The sequence below is a fragment of the Haemaphysalis longicornis genome, unplaced genomic scaffold, assembly GCF_048455015.1.
Source record: "Haemaphysalis longicornis isolate Haplotype H1 unplaced genomic scaffold, Haemaphysalis longicornis Haplotype H1 scaffold_1, whole genome shotgun sequence".
NCBI classification, from domain to species: Eukaryota; Metazoa; Arthropoda; class Arachnida; order Ixodida; family Ixodidae; genus Haemaphysalis; species Haemaphysalis longicornis.
In genome coordinates, this window is record NW_027526203.1 from 278,882,838 (window position 1) to 278,904,535 (window position 21,698).

At 47.3% G+C, this 21,698-nt stretch overlaps 1 protein-coding gene and 1 non-coding gene across 7 annotated transcripts in view; both read left to right on the forward strand.

Annotated features, from left to right (window-relative positions):
• Positions 1 to 21,698, forward strand: part of LOC144146608 (uncharacterized) — a 478,728-nt gene that overhangs the window by 415,898 nt on the left and 41,132 nt on the right. For 4 of the 6 annotated variants that reach the window (XM_077678547.1, XM_077678552.1, XM_077678571.1 and 1 more), the window contains 4 exons: positions 8,008 to 8,076; positions 8,223 to 8,255; positions 11,663 to 11,695; positions 19,290 to 19,361. In XM_077678547.1, the coding sequence (XP_077534673.1) occupies positions 8,008 to 8,076; positions 8,223 to 8,255; positions 11,663 to 11,695; positions 19,290 to 19,361 (207 nt within the window). The remainder of the gene's footprint in view (positions 1 to 8,007; positions 8,077 to 8,222; positions 8,256 to 11,662; positions 11,696 to 19,289; positions 19,362 to 21,698) is intronic. The other 2 variants (XM_077678560.1, XM_077678578.1) reach the window with 2 other exon arrangements.
• LOC144156390 (U1 spliceosomal RNA) lies at positions 13,457 to 13,623 on the forward strand. The gene has a single exon (XR_013319773.1). It is a non-coding gene; the product is annotated as a U1 spliceosomal RNA (small nuclear RNA).

Genomic DNA, 21,698 nt, shown 5'->3' on the forward strand with positions numbered 1-21,698 from the left:
GGTCCAGTCCATCTTGGACTGGGTTTACCCAGTCCGAGATTCCGGGTGTTACAATTGAAGCCAATACCCGAAACATCACGTTATCCAAGTTTCATCATGCCAGAGACCACGGGGTTCCCATGATCCGCCCTGTGGTCAACCGCCACCGGGTCATCAAGGAAGAATACATGGTCAGACTTATCTATGACTTCGTCCTATCTCGCATCACTTACGTCTGGCTCACCATACCTCACTTTGGCCGAAACTGACCTTAAAGCACACCATCGTCTCATACGTGAAGACTTCAAACAAGCTCTGGCCCTGCCATGAGCATGTTAAGAACCAAATTTTTTCACACTGGTTTAGATAACACTGTATAAGTACTCACTGAGACCATCCGGCAAGCTAGCGCATTCGCCTAACATATACCTCCCCTGCCCACTCTGTACTGCGCTCCATAAAATGGCCATGCGCCGTCCATACCAACCTTACTACTGTCCCTATGAGTGGCGGCCACAATGTCCCTGCCAAATATATCCCCAAAACGTCCACCACGCCCTTCATCCAAAAGGAAGGGCTGCACACAGCCAGGCACATGAACGTGTTCACGTAAGCCTCAGTGAATTGACCTATAGCGATGCGGCTTCCTACGTAAGAGCGAGGAACACTTGATGAGGACAAACCCGAATGAGGTCATGGCATCACCGCTGCGAACCTCCACTCAGCTGGCTCTTTTCCTTAAACACTCGTGGCCCATTGTAGGAGCGATGTCAGTGTTTACAGCCCATACTGGTCTCCAAGCTAGACACCTGAGCGGAGCTGCCATAGCACCATGGCACTTCATCGGATAATGCAGTAAAACAAAAATGGAGGCCTCCGTGCAGCGTCGCTGACAATTTTGTCAGACACGCAGGTATGGAGGACAGAAAGTTTTCTCTACGCAGGCAAAGCAAGTGCAAGAAATATTGGTCAAAGCGATGGTGGGGATAACCGCCGTGCTAGTTATACTCTGTTGACCCTGTTTTATGGGATACATCGGGATAACAAATAGTAATGTAATATAAAAATTTAGAAATGATCAGAAGTATCGTCAGAAGCAACAAAAAAACTGTGGTTGATTCCTCCGTCATAGGAATCGGTAAAACACGAAAGTGAAATGTGCAGCGAAATCTGCAGCTGAGCATGATTTCCGGGTCGGCGGCTGTTTTGTGGGTGTGCTTGGCAAGCAACGTCCTGCTGGCAGGTTGCTTCGGCAAAGGTACACTGGCGTCATTTCCGTGACGGATATGACGTCATTGAAATCTTGGTCTATCTCGGCATAAAACACTTTCGTGTTAAAATATAAAACCCGAAAACGAGCAACCCTAAGTATAACGTACTCTTTAGTACTAAAGGTTGCCTCCCCGCAAGAAGATCCTGTGTGCAGGGGTGCACCCTTTACAGGCCGCTTGCTTCGTTGTACTGACGTCATTTCCGTGACGGATGAGACGGCAGTGTTTTTGTGTATCCCGGAATAAAACACTTTCTTGTTAAAAATTCAGCACCTGGAAGTTTACCGGCTGCTAGCCTAGGAAATCCTGCTGCCTCCGTCGCCGAGGCTCGGATCGTTTGTACCGCGAGAACAAAACCTCCGACCTTCGTATCGGAGCGCCAAGCCGTGGAGAAGCCGTGACGCGGAGGTCACGTGATAACACCATCCAAGGAGCCCCACAACAGCTTACCCTTTCTAGCCCCACATCTAACGACCGCCCAGACCGTTCTTCCTATCCGAACTCTCAGCCATTCCCGCCTACATCACCACTTTTTACATCCCATACACACGAGGCCATGCTCTTCCAGCTCATGTCCACCAACCTGCCTCGTGTAGTCGCGGCGCAAACCTCTATTTCTCTCGTACTGGGACTACCACGGCCCCTGACCCTCCCCCCTCCCTCTTCATCATCTACAAATAAGAGGCTTCGCTGTTTTCCCCGCCCGGAATAGAAGTTCGGGCTGCCCAGGAGGTTTTCTGCCATCATGCATGTCCAAAACGTTTGTGATGACATTTCGTCCGCTCAGCTGAGCTGGACCTGGGTCGCTGAATGAGCAATGATTGTTTTGCTCGGTCCCCCTCTTTCCAGCAGCATACTCTTAACTGACCCCCAGGCAGCTTGTTAAAGCTTTCTGGCCGGTCGGGTCCGTCAAGCCTTATATTACCTCGATCATTCTCCAAGATGCAGGGTTGACGTTCTGTGAAACCTAGCTCACTCCTCCGTGGAGGGCATTAATTTTTTTATCGCTCTGCGCACCCAATTCTCCGGCGCCTTTACGCTATACTACATAAAAGCCAAGAAATCACACTTGGAGAAATACAAGACGGATGGATGCATTTACTCTACCCCTCTCTTAACGCTGGCTAAAGAAAGTTTTGCCGTAAACCAGGCATACTGCAAAACATCAGAATCTGTCAAAATCTGCCAGAAATCTGAAACTCCAACCACTACCCAACTTCCCCCTCCCCTTAGCTTTGTGAGAACTTGTCGGCCAGATGTCAACCGGTTTTACCATTTACCCTTGGTAACCCTGGCGACCATGGCGATGTCGGCACATAGTACTGTGGACGCGTTGCTTCCCAGACTAAGGATCTGCCCCCGCAACCTTCGGCCTAATAAAAAGTTCTCTCTCTCTCTCTCTCTCTCTCTCTCTCTCTCTCTCTCTCTCTCTCTCTCTCTCTCTCTCTCTCTCTCTCTCTCAAGGTCATCGCAGCGATATGGCCGCGCACAAGGGAAATTTGCAGCAGTCTGTGCAAGGTTTAGGTTACGTTTATAAACTCAGGTGGTTTCAATTGGCTCTCCCATAAGGCGCGTTTATGTGAGCAGATAATGCCTGGCTGTGTAAAGCCCAGATTTGAAGCCTCATTTTCGCAGGTAGAAAATTTCCCAGAGAGTTTCCTTGGGAATGCACTATACCAAATGGAGAGTGCTCCGGTACAACCTACCGACTAAAATGTTGCTTAAAGCGTAGCTCTAGAAAATATTAATGTAGGCTGTAAAGATCTAATGTAAGTGCGAGCTCATCATACGTTAGTCTGTTTTCTCACATTACTGATGCGTTCCAGCGTATAGACCCAGTACAGAGCAAAGAATGCACTCGAACAAACTTTATTCCATTTAAAGGCTGGCTTAACACATTTTTAGGTATAGAGAATTCCACAGCGGCGCCTGCAAGTGCCCTATTTTGTGCGAACCTATCAGCGTGCGTGCACGATAATGATCGTCATCATTATTTTCGTAACCATCATTTTACTGCGGACGATCTTTCTTTTTCTTTTTCTCTCTCATGCCAAGTACAAAACGTGGCGAATGTAGAAGCGCCAATATGCGTTTTGAGTTTGTTAGTCCCGTTCGTAGGGCCTACACTTGAGGACAGTGTTTAATATTATAAAAAAACGATGATGTAGGGGAAACTATTTGATATTTTACTCGGTATCTGAGGTCAGTATTTCTTGTTTTTTAATGCTTTACCCATTCTCCTGCTCTAAACTGTCTAAACGGCATCTTTCTCACTTTTTTCCCGCGGTAGGGCGTCAATTTGACCTTCAAATCAAGAAGGGACTGGTAACGGTGAGAAGCAAAAGTACAAGAAAGAGGGGCAATTTTACTTTCAAACCAAGCAATGTGGAGGAGCTCGAAGGGCAAAGTGAATTCAGCCCGCCAACACAAATTTGTCGTGCAACCGGAAGAATATTAACCACATCACATGGACAATCATGGAATAACGGTTCCGCGTATTTTGTTTTTCAAACATTCGTATTCGATGCGATTCTAAAGCTTCACTATTAGAACACACTCGCCAACGGTGCCAGTCAGTTGCGTTTTTACAACAAAATAATAGCCAAGAATTCTGGAATGCCAAACGGGGCTCTTTTTCTAAAGGTGCTATTTATAAATGAGGATTTGTAAAGAAATAACTATGCCCTAAAATCATTCTGCCGTAAATAACTTTATCCGAAGATTATTACGCCTTTAAAAATATTCTGGTAGGGCTACAGCCATCGGGAGAGGAACTCGCGTTACCGTGCTCCTGATGTAGTAATTTGGGTTACTTACAACATAGGGATTATTTGGGCTACTTGCCACAAAGGTAGTGGCTTCAAAAATCTAGGGTGTTATATACTAAATAATAACGTTACATCACCCACGAATTAAAGAGACAATAAAGTGTCTGAACATGTAGACGCATAAAGGTAGATCACAATTCGATAAATACAAATAAACATAACTTGCACTGACGTCCGTGTAGTGGCCATGTTGGAGCACTGCTTGCACGGTGGAAGGCTGTGAACTTATCTGCCGCTCTTATCTCAAGCAGCGTTGAGAAAGCTGCGAGAGGTACTCCAGAAAGGGCTGTGGTGACGTCACATACAAGCTATGTATAGAACTCGCGGCAGCAGCACCTTTTAATAATGCAGAAACTTGGAGAAAAAAAAACGGATATCGTCTCTTCATACCTTTTTCAGCACTGCAATTTTTGACCCACAAATCGTGAAGCAGAACTGGGGGAGCTCGTTTAAGCGCTTTTATGAAAATAAGGCAGATAAGGGCGTCAAAAGCAAAACACGTTTATCTTGCAATTTTGGTTAAACGCGTTTATTACAAGACACAAACGTTAGCTAGTAGACACTAGCAAATACGGTGCCTCCGTACCACAGGTGGTAAGCCGCGTTTCAGTTTATATTTACAATATCTCTATTCTAGGCGTGAAACTGTGGTCAAACATTTTTATGGGTTAGCGCGAGGGCTATAGCCCATTCTTAGTGCATGCGCTTGTACATGCAACACTCAGCGGCAAAGGTAAGATATTATTTGTGCAATCGACTCTGGTACCAAACTGGCTGTCAGCTTTCACTCTGGCCTGTTTCAGTATTTTATACATGTTCTCCTGGGATTCAGCTCCGCACACATTATGTTTGCTTGTTCCGCACTGTTTGGGAACTTGGCTGCCCTGAGTTTACTAAGACTTACTTCAGTATTCTACCGATTCTATGCAGCAGCGGCGGCACACTTTGTTTCAGGCTCATTTACTTCACCAGCAAATCAGAGGCAAACGGGAAATACGAGCTTTAATATTTACTTCCCAAACAAACGAAGCACCATGTGTTGTCAACGCAAAAGTTCCGAATGATGTGATCTTTCAGTTTAGAAGAAAGCAGTTGTACAGCCTCTTGTGTTTATTGAGGCGCCATTTTTTTACAGTTTGGAGCGCACTACCTGCGTTTATGTTTACGTATATAGGTTGGCATAGTTGGATATGAAGGGTTCATTTAATGACTATAAAAATGGGCATGGATGCCAACAATGAAGAACGCTAAGGATGGCTTAGGTGAAGTATCGTGCCTCTTTTATTTTGAGACAATATGATTTTTCATGTTATACTTAAAGAAGGAGCACACACTACCTCCCTGGTGCCTTTTAGGGGCCAAGCCTCTTAAGGGCTCGGGCTGTCGGCGTCACATCTCAGCGTCGTCTCATGTCGTCGTAGTATCATGTAGTCATTGTAGTAAAACACCGGGACACTCGTTTTCCAACCCCTCGCGCTAGAACGTAACGCGTACTAAAAGATCACACCGGGGCACTCGTTTTCCGACGCCTCGCGCTAGAACGCCTTCTGCTTCAAAATCACGAGACTTACAGCAAAGTTGTATACCTCTACCCCCCAGCGGTTTTATCTCCGTGGGCAAAAACGCCAAGGCGCCAATAAATACGCTGCATGCTCCACCCTTCCCCAGGTTCACGTTACGGGGGGCAAAAATGCCAAGGCGCCAAGAATTCACTTGTACACTGCATGCTTCGCTCCTCCCCAGGCTTCACGTTAGTGGAGATGGCCCGGGATTTTTCTGTGCCTAATGCATTATTGTTTTCATGTTCGTATTGGCTGTTGGCTCGCATTTCAATATTGTTCCGAACGAGGAAAATATCTTGCCGCTTTCCAGCGATAAAAAGCGGTGGGTCTCATCATCTAATCTGTGGTACGAACAATATGATTCACGTGCGGCTCACACGCTGCTCGTGCTTTCGGTCTTTTTTTTATTACCTGTAAAGCGTGCAGCACCACACATATACGGAGTACGCTAAAAAGCCAACCTTATGCAACACTAATGAGTTACAACAATAACGAGTTTAAATTTAAGGAAACACATGCTATTTGTATTCTCGCTTTCTAAATCTTCCATTTCCTCGGGGCATACCGCCTCTATGAAGCAGTGAGGAGGTCAGTTTTGGCCTCGAAAGTATTAATAGGGCTGGTTTAACGATTTTGTGTCCTCCGTCTTTAACCCAATACCGCACTCATGCTGCGATACGCCGCACGAACGCAAAGAGATAAGGCCACGCCAGCACGTAAACCCTAACACGGCTGCAGGGGCGTAGCCGGGGGGGTTCGGTGTCAGAACACCGCCCGAAATTTTCGGAGTGCTGCATCCCCCCTCTGCCCACCTTCGAGCCTTTTTTCGTCCATGCTATTTACACTCCGCATAGATGTATTAAAACGGAAAACCTTAGATAAGAACAGTGTCAGTTTATTGATAGATGGTTCCTGGGATCCCTGTGTGCACTCTTATTTTTGTGTAGATATTACAGCGAACGAGGCATCTAGTGTATTGGCCTTACTAACGCCTTACTAAGACGTTGTCTAGGCACTGGCGCTTCTTGTTTTTATTTTTTTAAGCCCCCCGAAAAATATTCCTGTGTACGCCACTGCACGGCTGCGTATACACTAACCTCTTCTCCATTCTTTCGTCCTCTGTGCATCCTGTGGAGCTGCCGCGCTCTGCGATGACACATGCAGCAGCCGCTGAGCCTAGCACGCTCGACGTGGCTGGGCAACGCGCTGCCTAGCACCTATTCACACTCAGCCAGAACGACAGCCATGATTTTATAAGGAGGGCAGCCTGCAGATCTCGCGCTAAAAAAGATGGCTTCAAGTCACGCTTCATGGTTGATTTTATCGGAAGTACGAAGAGCTCGAAAGGGATGGGGAGGATAATCGGGCTCATTCTGCTGCATTGCGGTTCAAGTGGGTGGCGGCAAATTTCCGCAAGAATGTGACAATGAAAACAACAGGTGAAGGAAGTGCCGAAGGTTACAAGATCCAATTGTCGGTCACACTTTCCGCGTGCTACCGATAATGCAAAGCACAGTAACCAGGACACGCCAGTTCTTTACAGGCACGCAGTAGCACTAGTGTGTTCAGTGCAAATGCGATATTTTTGTGAAAACTGCGGAAGAGCTACCATACTTCGCGTGAAAGGTACTAAACGGCTGCAACTTGCTCTAAGTCCTCTCTTTCATCCTTTCCTCTTAACAAAATTTCTGGTGCCTGTTGGTTCTTTCCTCACGCTTACATGACTCTCTCAAGTGCTCGAACTGCGGTTACGCTGTGCGTTGTTACCCCAAATTCATGTGTGTAAGAAAAGAACAGCTTCATCGACAGCACACTGCCTAGTGCCGTTGTTTCTCGTTCGACAAGTATCAGACTCAAGCCACACGGGCATTCACAGGCATTTTTTTTAGGTGAGGGCTCTGCTTAAAAACGTTACGTCACTTACTGTTCTATTACGGTTAAATCATTTACGCCTAGATTTAACTGCATCTTTTTTGAAAGCAAAATAAACGCAGTAAAACCTAACTCAACATAAAACCCTACCTGCCATTCAAGATTTCACTACCACCTGTCACCAGCTCTATCCTGCATTTTAAAAAAAAATGTTTTAGAGCTATTTCGAATTGGTAGGCTGGTTTCAGCCGATCAAAATTTTGTTTTGTTCACAATCTGCCTTCTGTCTGCTCTGATTTCTGTGCTTACACACGACGACGGGATTGGCAATATTGTGTGCACCCGAGTGGGCGCCAGCAAATCTTTGAATGTGTAAACATGGCGCCAGAAGAAGTGCATTCATCTACGGTCACGTTAAATCTTGAGCTCAGGTTCACGCGATCTTGGCGCCTTACGACGGGGCTTCCCAGTGACGGCCGCCCTCCCCGTTTGCAGAAGTCCAAGCGCAGGCCCCCGGACCACCACCACCACCACTTCGCCTCCGACCACGGCGGAGGAACGCAGGTCGGCGAATTCCCCAGTTCGCGCCTCCCGCGCTTCTACTGCGTTCGCTTGTTGTCCGCTACTAATCGGCCTTCCCCTCTCTCTCCTCCTCCTCTTCACTCTCTCCGTGCCGCTGCTAATCCACTGGCCGCCCACCGCTGCCGCAGGGGGACAGCGCATTCGAAACGTCCTACGACTTCGTAAGCACCGCATGCCTCCTCAGCTAAGTCTTCTTTAGCTTTGCTTGACACTGACGAGCACGCCAGTTCTCGATCGACAATTATTGCGCGCCGACGGTGCAGCTCAGCATCGGCTCCGCAGTGGTTTGACGGATGGCCGCGCGGTGGCCTCGGCCGGGGCGGGGCCGCCCTCTTATCGCTCGCCAGGGGCTGCCGCCCCCTCCGGGCTCGTTGCCCCGTAATCACCAAGGGACAGCCGCAAGAAACACCCACTAGACTAGGTCCTGTAAAATGGCCCTGGGCGGGGTTCCAGCTACCAGTTGCATTGCCCGCAAGCCAGCTGGTGGAAGACAAGCGCGCTTGCAAGGTGCAGAGTTGCCAGTGTGTTCAGTTCAGTCTTGCGAGGCGCATGCGATCTGCATGTGCACTTACTTGAGCTCAGGGTGTGGCCTTACCAAATTAGGCTCTTTTTTTCTTACTAACATGGCCGCACAAACTTCTATGCACACTAAGGCAATCCCGTGCCTAAGCTTCACCGCTGTGCACTAGAGTGACCAATCCATGCAGCGAAGAAAGCAAAATCTGAGAATTACAGCAATGCGCGTACAATTTCACTCAAAACTGTGATTTTGCTGTGTCACTGCACAATGCAGAACGTCACGCTGTTACAATGCGTGATGGCACAGCGCAAACCGAAGTTTTGAGTCAAATCGTATGCGCTCGACATCGTCATTCGCCGAAATTTTACTTTTGGCTGCATGGATTAGTCAGTCCAGTTCGTTGTAGTGAAGCTGTATTGCGGGATTGCCTTAGAGTGTGTACTGGCGTAAAAACAATAGTGTTGAGAAGGACAATTCAGTCTCAGCATTATATTTTCCAAAGTGCACGCTATACTATTGCCAAGCAGCTTCTAACGCGCCTTTGAATTCCAGATCAGTTGCGAGCTTTAAGAAACACCACCTGCACGAGCGCTGTAGATAATACCCTTATCGCCGTGAGATCCTGCTCAAATAAGCTGTGCAAATTCGCCTGTATCCCAAAACCGGAAAGGCCGCTAGGGTAAACCCGCTGCCTGTACGTAGTGAGTCCCTATTAAATGTGTAGCTATGGAGAAATCCTTAGAACTGTGCTTTTGACAGCACTGTAAGCCATTTGGAAAAAGGCACCGTAGGTCAAAGTATCTCTAAAATACAACACCCACTGAAGCATATGGAACAAATCGGCGATTTTGTTAACTCGTGTTAAATGATGACCCGTGCATTTTATAGACAAAGTCCAGAGATCTCCTGCAACATAACCAAGTGCTATTAATGTTTCACCTGAGCATTTTATAGAAAAAGTCCTTAGATCTCCTGAAACGTAACAAAGTGCTTTGAATGTTCCACCTGTGCTTGTAAACTTTTGCTTTCCTTTCCCCTCTCCCTTGCCGTCTCACGTCCCCTGCAACATCAATCCCACAACGTGCACAGTCGCCTCACAGGGTTCAGCTGGGGCTGCAATCTTGTTACTCTCCGATATGCTTTTTTTTCTTCAAAGGCGTACACGGGAAGATGGGAGGGGGGGGGGGCAGGAGGAGGTTATTTAAAGAATAGTGAGAGAATACTGAGTTTCGAACCCTCGTACGCTATGGCCGTCATATTGAGTAGATCGCCGGGAAACTTTTTGTCTGTTGCGATTCCGGGGCCATATCGTAGTAAGATTCGAAGCTGACAGGCAGGATAACCGGCGGCGGCACTGTCATGCCTGACGCCCGCGCCTCAGGTGGCTCAGCCGTAGCCACGTGAGAGCAATTAGGTTCGCATCCGTGCACTTTTTCCGCCCGGGTCGGGAAATGATCACCTCTTGAAATAAAAAAAAAATGTCAGCAAAAAAACATTTAATTGGTAGGGTCATCGTCTTCCCTTAACATCAGTGTTCGACAATGCGATGGCGTCTGGCCTCAGCGGTGGACGCTGGCACGAGACTGCTCCTGGTAGCTCAAGTCCGCCGCCGGCCAGGCAGGCCGGCGACTGTCGACACCTCGCCCGGAACCTGGGCTTACTCTACGTCGAAACAAAAGTATTCAGCTTCAAATAAAGCTTGACTTTTCGACGACAAATGATTCAGGGCCTCTTCCGGCGCATTTTATCCCAACAACGATGCATGCCTCAGGGGGCTGCACTAACCGCAGCATGACGGATATTACAAAAAGACCTACCAAAATTGGGGCGATCACAGGAGTCTATATTGGGCTTTTTGTCGGTGCGTTGTTATTATGGCTTGAATAAAGATACCGATGTCTCGAATGCCCGCACTAGAGAACACAAGCTATCGAGGAATGGATACATTGCCAGCCCTTTAACCGCTACAGTTAACTATTCTCAATCTTTTCTCAATCTTATGACTCCGGCGCTGGGAACCCACTGCCCCACACTGGCCCTTTATCCCTTAATGAAGATCGCAAAAAGTGTGCAGACGTTAACACATGCGTACTGAATTTAAGTATAGCGTGAGTTCAGACAAATTGAATTTGAGGTGTTACGTGCAGAGGCTACATTTGGGCTGTGGGTAGTGCCGTATAACGAGGGGACGCGGATTGATTTATACCAACTAGGGTTCCGTAATTTGCGCAAAAATGTAACACATGGTGTGCATTTCACGTCTATTAGAAAACTCAGGCATTTAACACTGCGTCTACTCCACCCTGAAAAACTAGGCCGGAGCTATTTGGTCGGCTCCAATTGGTAAGAAAACTAGATTAGAAATTTACACCATCTTCCCGCGAGGGGAACCATGGGGTAGATGCGACGCATCGGGGGTTGCCGTTGCGTTTCCGTTATGTTAGCGATGTCAGCGTGTGGATTGCTGTTGTTGTGTATCCTATTTACGCAGCATGTTCACCCCCGATGCGTCGCATCTACCCCATGGTTCCCCTCGCGGGAAGATGGTGTAAATTTTTAACCGAGCGCAAGCTGCGCGCTAACGCACAGCTGGCACGGCGACGGGAGCGACCGCAGCCGAGCGCAAGCTGCGCGCTGACCGCGCTGACGCACAGATGGCGCTGCGGTGAGAGCGGCGGAGCGCGCAGCTGCCGCGGCGAGGAGAATGGGGGACGCCGCGACAACGACGCGGCACAAGGCGAGTTAAAGGGATGCGTCGCATCTAAAAGCATCAGGTACAGCTATATATGTGGAATACGTTGGCGAATTTCTACAGGCTCAGTGTGTGCCCCCCTCCCTGTTTTTTCCTCTTCACCGCTCCCCTTTCCTACTTGTCTCAGTCACGCAGCAGACCTCGCATGTCCACGTGTCCGTAAATTTCATACTTTGGATTTGCTAAGACCGAAGAAATAACGGTGGTCTAATTCCGTGTTTTGTCCGGGCAGAATGTCTTGCTCCCACGTGCGTAAAAGGGAGCGAGTTCTGATCAATACACTCTGTGTTTCGCAGGTCATCGGACCCCCAGGTCCCCCGGGCCTACCGGTAGGTACTTGTTCTTAACCGCGCGACAGTAGAGCCTTTCGGTGCTTCTTTTTCTTCTACCGCCAAAAATATTACGCTCTAATGCTGATTCAATAGCAGTCCGCAAGCAATATGAGCTCACTTTGATTTACGGCACTGATGACGGCAGGCGCAACACCTATTATTCGCGACGCATTGAACAAGAGAAAATGTTGAAATGGCGTGCACGGGACGACGTGAGAGATAAAGGACGCGCTAAGTATCTTTAACAAAACAAATACAGACCCTAATAGTAAATGCCATAGAGTATGCCTTGTGCCGTCATCGGGTTATTGCAATTTACTCGTGCCTACGGTGTATTTTTAAGGGTTTGCTCGAGGTGCTCCTAGCGACAGAAAACTTAATGGTGAATTGACGCCCATTTACACTAGATTTTATCTGCATATGAGGTGGAACGCGAAAGGGAGATTTATCCCGCATCGCTGGCTGTTTTAACATTGTTTCAACGTGCCGCGACAAGTTATTGCCCTAAGCACGAAGGCCACGGGAAAAAAATGCGCAAATAGCGTAAAATTAGGAGCCGGCGTGGTATATGCACTCTAAGGCAATCCAGTGGTTAGGCTTCAACACAATGAACTCGATTGACCGATTCCTGTCGCCAACGATGACATTTTGGAGAATGACAATGTCGAGTCGAATGACAATATCGATTTGACTCACCAGTTCAGTCTTCGCTGTGGCATCACGTAGTGCAAACGTGACGTTATGAATTTCGCAGTGCTCTAGTGCATATCACATTTGCGGGTCAAATGGTAAGTACGTTGCTTTCATGCGTCGAATTCGTTTTGTTGGGGGAATAGATCGGTCACTTGCGTGCATTGTGGTGAAGCTGAACCACGGGGTTCCTTTGGACTGTGGCAGTTGAAAATATTCCGAGTTTTCGTAAACGTGTACCTTGTTATAGTTCCGAACGTTGCTGGTTGTTTTGCAATACGTAAAAAAACTAAAATACTGCAGGAGCCTTCGCCCTTTCAAACGTCACACCAAGCGCATTTGACAAATCCAGCCTTGAGTTATTTTCCACGGCACCCTAAGTAGGTCGGCTTCACCACAATGCTTTGTAACGACACATCAGCGGTACCAAGTGTCCCAATCTGGGGAATGACAAGCCCCATCATCCGATTTGAGTAAAAAACAGAATTCGCGCAGGGACATCAGCGCAACGTGCGTTTCTATTTTTCACTCAAATCGCATGCTGGGCCTGTCATTCGCTAGATTGGGACACTTGGCACCGCTGATTTATCGTTACGAAGCAGTGTGGTGAAGCCGACCTAAGGCTATTTCTCTGAATGCAATTGCGGGCGAACATTATTTACTGGGAAAGCAACAAAAATCACCGAATGTAATCAAATCTCCTGCATAAGCATGATGCACTTGCTGTAATGCTCCCAGCCATTTTAGGGGCGACGCACCTTAGGGGCTCGGGCTGTCGGCGTCTCCTGTCGTCGTCTCCGGTAGTCACGGTACTAAAACCACAAGAAACTCGTTTTCCAACTCCTCAGTAACGCGTACTAAAAGTGTGTAATAGATAAAACCGGACCGGTTCAAAATAAACTAACATGATTTAAAGATTTGTGGAACGCTCCCTGTCCGCTTCAGCAATCGTCAAGCACAAGCAGAAGCTGTGTGTAACGGGTTATAATTTGTGTTACGCTCAAGTACCTACCGGCTCTTGACACTAGGCCTGATCAAGTCGGGTAGTCTGTCGAAGCAAGAAAAGCCCTACTTACCTGGTGCCGGGGCCTCATTGATCACCAAGGACGAGCCCCAGGGCGAGGCGCGGGCATTGACCTGCGCTCGCGTTGACCCCTGCCACTACCCCAAACTGGGACAGATGGGGCGTGCAAATTGCTTAAATCCGGTTCAACGCAAGAGAGGGCGCCACCGCCTCAGCAAGAACGCGATTGCTCCTCCCACCGCCGCTTCTCCGGCGCCCAATCAGCGCGCGCCGTGTGGCAAGAGAAAGACTTGAAATTTTTTAATACACTTATACACTGCATGCTTCGCCCCTCCGCAGGTTTCACGTTATTGGAGATAACCCGTTTTTTTTTATTGCCTATCGAGAGGGAGATAAACGCTGCCATTACAAGACACTAAAAGCAGCAGCTACGAGCACTGCTGACGCCGCAGACCAGAGTTACACGGCGGGTGTTACGGCCCCTATACTTGTGTCGCGTCGCTCGGCATAGGACATGGGCTGGCGTGGTGAGCCCCTCATCACGCCGATCACCACACGAAGTTACCAAAATAACACTTCGTTAATAATCGGTCAGTACTGCGCTAGCTGATGGCGAGCATAGTCAGTTTAAAGCCAATTTGACATGACTGTCGTCATATTTCGAAGAACTTGGCAGCTGGACACCACTGCCGTCTGCGGGGTGGTGGCTACGAACTGTTTCTGGCTACAGTAAGAGAGCGGGAGCCAAAGCAGGAGGGCAGCAAACAGATGACGGGACGATGAAATAGGAGAAGGACAAGGAGCCGCATGCCAGATCCCGGGCCATTGCTACGCATAATATCCCGGAGAAGTTTCGGGAGACAGGCACGAGTATTAGGGGTTCGGACTGTCGGCGTCTCCTGTCGCCGTCGTCATTTCATGCAGTCACGGTACTAAAACACCGAGACACTTATTTTCTAATGCCTCGCGCTAGAACGTTTCATCTCCGTGGACAAATACGCCTACTAAAAACACACACCGGGACACTCGTTTTCGAACACCTCGCGCTAAGACGCTTCGTGCTTCAAAGGCACGAGACTTTTATAGCAAAGCTGTATAGCGCTACCCCCCAACGGTTTCATCTCCATACTTCGCCCCTCCCCAGGTTTCACGTTAGTGGAGATGGCCCAGTATTTTTTTTTCCTCCAGAGGGAAGTAAGAGATCCTTGGCTAACGCAACTTCGCAGCGTGGAAGAGCAAAGCGGGAGGCTGCGGAGTTCAGCCTTGAACTGCGGGCATGTTACAAGCACTATATCAGACGTTGCGGCACTGTTCCAGCCCCGCAGAACAGACTCAGTGTAAAGAGAAAGGCAGAGGAGGATAACTGTAAAGTCTAGCCAATCGCAGTCCAAGAGTAAGAAGGCATCATCCGTAATTAAAAAGGGCGTTGAAACAAGTAAACACTGCTTAATTACCCTACCGGATTAATGTTGAGAATGTGCAGGCAATCGTCTTGATTTTTTTTCGACTGAATTACGCATGCTTTGCAAGGAGAAAAATGCGTTCGAAAGGGCCGTCTCCTCACAACATTCTCCCTGCCGATTTGCTGGTGTAGGATTTGACGTCGCAACAGAATCCACAAGGCAAATTTAACAAATTGCTAGCATGTTTAACCTGTACAGCCTGTGCGTGGACAAACAATAGTGAATGCTAACCATGAAATGGCTGACAATGGAAAATTTTAATTCTGAAACATATGAGGGCGCATGTAAACCAGTGAAACGTCATTTCTGTAGTTAGCGCGGCGGCCGCAAACGGCACATGCTGGTTTCTCCTCTGCCCCTTATTGCAAAAAACACAGCGTTGCGACTCCGTGGTTGCGACATCAGTTAAATACGTAGCCAAACAATAGATTACATGGGCTACACTGCACAATGCAGCCACAAATGAGACTTGGACAAGTTCACCTCAGTGTCCCTTTAACAAATCCCCTACACGGCATGTGGCAAAGCAGGGAATATGTTAACTGCTGGATCATCCGCGTGGTGCCAACGTACACTTCGTGCAATTAGGATTTTTGCCCCAGCTAGTGGGCTGTCACTCTTGCAGAAGTGTGCATGAGGAAAGGTGGAAGCGTCGGCTGCCTCATTTCCTGCAGCACTGAGGGAGAGGTCAGCACACTGAATTTGTAGCTGCCAGCTGCTATGTGCCAACACAAGACGTGGGGCAATCGTTTCGTATGCAATGGCGGCGAGGGATTCGCTTTTCAGAAGCAGGCGCAAGTGAGTCGTGCCCCGGTGCAGGTGATGCAATCTGCGGACAGTGCCACTTGGGGTTTAAACGGGGGTGGATTCAGCAGCTGGCAACGACGAAAACATTTAGCCAATAGGACGCCAGTTTTAGTCGAAGCTCCCGCGCCTGTTTATTTGTTTGTTGGTTTTTGACGGAGGCGGATGGCAAAAAAAAAAAAATCAGCTACCCCTCCGTCGAAACGACAACGATGGGGGAACGCGAAGCTTTCCAAAATCAAGTCCAACACCAAACGAACCAACCCAGAAGCGATTGTGCTCTCCAGTGCTATACCGGCATTCCATGGCTGTCTCATTTTGTACGTGCATGCATCCTTCTCCAAATCCAAACTGCTTCGACCGTGCCGCAGTGGCGCCAACAAAGAAAAAAAGGTGCCGGAATGTCGCAATCGGATAGACGTCGGCTTTACAACGCGAGGGACCCTGGTTCGATTCCGACCACAGGAAGTGTTTTTTTTTCTTCACTTCACCCACGATCATCATCATCGCCAGAAAAAGTTGGCTTTTCTGCCGTGCATTTTGGGGTGAACTACAGACGATATCAGTGAGAGGCTGAAAGCTTCGCTTTAAAACGTCCTCTGTACGAGATTCAGACGCAAGTTCCCCAGATGGTTTAAATTAAACGTTAGACATCGACCACAGTGCACCTCAGTGTAGGTGTAGCTTGAGCACGTAAAGGCGCAACTAAAAAATTAAATCGGAGGAGATCCGCTCGGACGGTTCATTAATTTAGACATGTGGAGCGTATATTGGCTAGCCCGTAAGAGGATCATGCGGGATTGTCAGATAGTCTAGTTTCAAATAGTGAGTCTGCATAGTAGGACTGGCAATACCGCCGCCTCGTATGCCCCGCTTCTCTGTATTTAGATTTCCAGACGTCGTCGGCGTTTCAGAGTAGCAAACAATAAAATATTGAGTGCTTACGGTATATCCTTGAGTGAACACGTGGTATGGTGGGTTTTAAAGTAGTCGCATTACACCCCGTGTCCGCAGCCATAAAGTAGCTGCGTTAGAACGATGTCCGCAGCAATATGCGCCATTCCGATCATCTGTATCCCTGAAAGGCTGCGACGATTACGGCGCCAGATTTAAGTACGTGGATTTCTGAAACGGTTATTTCTTCCTGTGCGCAAGCCTTCCAAAATAAATAGCTATCTAAACGAGCCTCTCTACGACGCTGTAAGCTCGCCATGTTTCGACGCTTTCGTCTGTAACAGCAACTTGGCTCAACCTAAAGATGAGGCGGTAGTTTTCTCCTTCGAACCAATGCAATAGTGCAACGCAGATGTCTGCTCATCACTGTGATTCACTGGTATTTTATCTCAAATCTGACCCAAGTTTCCTTCGCATTAAAACGCGATGGCATGTATGAACCACCTCACCGATGCTATCAGGACCGCACATAACTCTAGTGGTGGTAGGGCTGTACACATACCCATTATCTGCTAATGCTTTTGTAATGATACATGCCCCCCATTAACAAAAATGAAATTCGAAAAATAATGTAAAAGAAAAAGACGGCGCCTACAAAGCGTCAGCAAAAAAGCGACGCCAGGACACCTAATTGGTTCGCAAAGATATGCTTCGGGTCAATGTGAACCCATTTATTTATTTATTTATTTATTTATTTATTTATTTACAATACTTTCAGGGTCAGGAGGTACCACAGAAAGAAATGGGGGGTACAGTGCTATGGCAATCAACAATGGTTGTACATAGTATTAATAAACATATGAACAAAATAGATTTTCTACGGCAGTCTTGAATTGGGCATTTTTCGAAATGGCAGCAGCCTAAGCGGTAAGCTAAATCCATGCAACGCTGGTTCTTGGGATGAAATAATCATTATATGGGTTAGTCCGACAAGAAGGAACACCAAATTTGTTCACGTGGTCTGTGCGGGATTAAATATATGAAGGCGGAAGTGTTAGCTGTTCTCTTAGGTGAGCGATATGGGTAAAAAAATTCGTAAAAGGCAAGGACGATGGTATTTGCGGCGTACGTGCAAGTCAGGCAGGCCAGGAACAGAGTTCATTGAAGTGACATTGGCATTACGGCTGTTGTTCGATAAGATGAAACGAGGGGTATGGTTCCGGATGGCTTCAATGGATTGGGCAAGCGTGATTTTACCGAAGTCCCAAATAGCGCAGGTGTACTCTAATTTTTGACGAAGGAGTGACTTATAAAGTGTTAATTTAACAGCCGATGGCACAAAGTAGAAGTTCCGGCGCAAATATCTAAGCATGCGGTTGGCACTGTCAGTTATGTAGTAGACATGCGTATTCCAAGTAAGATCTTTCGCGATATAAAATCCAAGATTTCTATAAAAGGTGGCGCCAGGTAAGCCGCGCATTCGAGAGCAGAACGTTACCAGCCGTTAGATCCCTGCAGCGTCCACTTTAACAACCATGTGGGACATAAATATTGAAAAGAGCGGAGGCTGTCTTGATGTCACGCAAATGGGTGTATTCAAGAAGTAGTGTAGCGTGGCTCTTTAAACTTAACCTGGCGTCGTCGCCACTCAACGTGTTGCGTTCTGGTGACATCCAACATCATAGACTGTCCAGGTCATGCCCCGACATGGTCACCTCTGTTTGGTGGGCCTAGAGTGAAAGCTGCCCCGCATGTACCGCTAGAAGACATAATACGTACATTCAAATATTCGAATAAACATTGTATCTTGAGGCGAGAAATTTCGCGCCTAGCCCTCTGTTCTTTCAGGGCTCCAACCCCGGCGAAACGCGGTGAAGAGCCGCACGTAGTTTTGAAAATGTTTTGCGCAGACCGAGCAAATGCAGGCACGCCTTTGCAAAACTCAATCCGTCTGTGCTTACGCCATCTGCATTCGTATCAATCTGTATCTGTTTCAATTTTACATATACGGCACAACCCCCTTCCTGCAGGCTTAAATGAAATCCCATGCGTTCAGCAGGGAGTTAAACCTACGAAATATTTGGCCAGCTGGTATGGTTCTCATCCTCCACGCATATCCAGCGGATTCTATTTAGTCAGACTTTAGGAGCTTACAACGTCAAGGAAATGGTGCTCGGGCTTTTTTCGGGTAGACAGTTCGAGTGAGGGATCCCGTTCTTATCACGCTGGGCTTGTCGGGTTTGTTTGGATTGAGGGAAAGTACCCTCGCACCGGTGTTGGTTGCGAGGGTGTTACTCGTACTGACACGTTTCCAAGCGTGCAACATAGTTTAAAAGCGATGGCTAGGAATTGCTTGCTACACGTCTAAGAAAACTTGTAACGAGTAGCGTCGGCGGCCTCTTGTTGAGTAGACGGATGCTTCAGTACCGACGTACAGAACTGGTGTGCCACTTTTGGAACGGATTAGGTTGCCTGCCTTAAGTACTGCGAATTAGACACCGAAGCCCCCGTCCCCATCTGGTGTGTCGCCGGGACATTTTGTTCACATTCGAAGGTGAGCGTTATAGCTCGTGTTATTCTCGAGACGAAGTAATAGGTGGAGCCGCCGTATTATCCAATTAACTTTCTGCGACGTCTAGATTTTACCTTTAGAGGCTTGTTTTTCTCCCACACTGGCGCTCCTAAGTTTGTGTATATCCTTGGTGCGTCTTTGCAGGGATCGCCAGGATTTCCGGGACCACCGGGCATCAAGGGCGACAAGGGAATTGACGGCCAAAAAGGCGAACCGGTAAGCAGCAAATCGGAGCAATAGCCATTCAGTGCACTACCCAGCTGGCGGCTGTGTAGAAGCAAACCTTTGTATGAGATGTAAGAATGCTACTTTTTTGTGTCACTATAGCAACAACCAAGCAGCAAAGTTGAAAATTTATAGCAGGACTGTCCTCTATAACCTAAACTGCGTGCTCATCATAAACAGGACAGCAACACATTTGCTTGTTCACTTAAAAGTTTGTCTAAAAGTTCAGCGCAAATCTGGAAAGCGGTAAACACGCAGAACATTCTTGTAGTCGAAAACGTGGGCTGGCGAAAAAACTGTGCCATGAATTCTACCAAGCGTTGTTGGAATACAGGAGAACAGTACGAAGAGTGTACGAGTAGTTAGTAGAGAACAGTTGAAGAACGGTGGGTATACAGTTAGGTGCGATGGATTTTTAGGGCTTCGTGTTTTTCGTGCCAAAAAGAAAAAACTAAGAACAGACACTAGTCTAGCAGATTTATTCATAAGCGCGAAAATTTGCCGGTATCGTGTATAGTCACAAGTAACAACACTGCTACAATAAATGCTGAGTTTAATGGCAGCCCTTTCTTCATTATCGCCGAATGAATCCAAAAAGGGGATTCTGTCCAAGACAATTTATTTAGATGTGCTTGCTCTTACTATTTCATGCTGGAGACAAAATTATCCCTCACGTTTCACATTAAAATGATCAGCCTACTTAAACTCATCTCCTTCGATTTCTGTATGACGTCATGATTAAGCGATTGATTGATTGATTGTAGGGTTTAACGCGCCGACGCAACGCAGGCGATGAGGCACGCCGTAGTGGAGGGCTCCGGATTAATTTAGACCACCTGGGGATCTTTAACGTGCGCCGAAATCTCGTACACACGGGCGTTTTTGCTTTTCGCCTCCATCAGAAAAGCGGCCGCCGCGGCCGGGAATCGAACCCGCGACCTCGTGCTCAGCAGCACAACGCCTTAGCCACTGAGCCACCGCGGCGGGTCATATTTAAGCACGACTAACATTGTTGTCGTTACAAATGAATATAATTTAAGAAGCTGGTTAAGACACTATTTCCTGTAGTGAAGACGTATTAAAAAATCACCACTTTTGCAGCACGGTCTCGTAACGGTACTGGAGCGCCCTGCTGTATTTTAGTGGATTTGATCAGGAGTTCCCAAATTCTCGTTTCTTGACGACGGCGCAGAGTCAGTGTGCCAGCTGACTGCCGTTTTTGGCTGCTCTCCGGCTTACGTCACAGTGCTTTTACCTTGTTATATAACGGCGCAGTAAGCGGGTAATTTGACACTCACTCTCTTAAACAATATTTAATGCCTGAGTAATGGCAGAAATGTTTCAGTGGAATAAAACTGAAGCGAGGTTTAAGCTACCCAATTTTGTCTTCGTGATCCGTTCAAGGAAGTTTAGTTAAAATGAAATTGACAAGAACATTACAGGAAAGAGCGAACCTTGCTATGTCTATGGGTGCTATAAAAGACGCATTTTTTGTCTGTGAGCTCTATGCTCCTGAATTAAAACGATTCTTGAATTTTCCAACATTCTGCTGATATAAGATTTCCCGTGATGGAAGGAACCGAAAACGAAGAAGCGGGAGAGGAGCTCCTATCATTCGCACATCTATTGTCACCTACCTCTACGTTCGGAATGTTTGGACATCTTTATTATTATTAGGTCACAAGGAAACCCCTAAACGAGTGCTACATAATCAAGTGCACATGAGATCGTGACAAGCTACTTCAGCTACACTGCGGTACTAGCGTGGTAATAAAGCCCGTGCATGCATCCTGGCTTACGGAATCGTACACAGGCCTCGAAAACCCAAATCGGTTATACGAAGTTTGGTACATTGTCTAAAATGTCGTTTGCATTATCGCCTGGTGCCTTCTTTACCGCTCTGTTTTCGTCGTTCTTGCGCTGTTTTGAAGATGAATCCACCCAAACTAGCCTGCTTTATAAAGGAGAATTTCAGTTGTTCTAATATCCGTGAGCTCCCGCTAATGTTATAATGTGACACAATATTATTGATAACTCCATAAATGATAACGTGCGAACCTTTGAGCACGTGCTTTTACTTCTTTGAACTAATGTTTAAGTGCATGACTCTCACGAATAATGTTGCTTTTGAAGCTGTGGCAGTTGTACCAATTGTCGGCTGGCATATTTTTTCGGATTTTCTGCAATTCACCAAATTTGTAAAAATGAGCCCTGTCTGAGCTTAACTATTAAATGTATTGTGCTGGAGTTCAGAAGAGCAGCATATGTAGTGTGAACAGTGTAGTTATTGCAAGTATTGACGGCGTTCGAAGGCAATCGCAGTTGTGC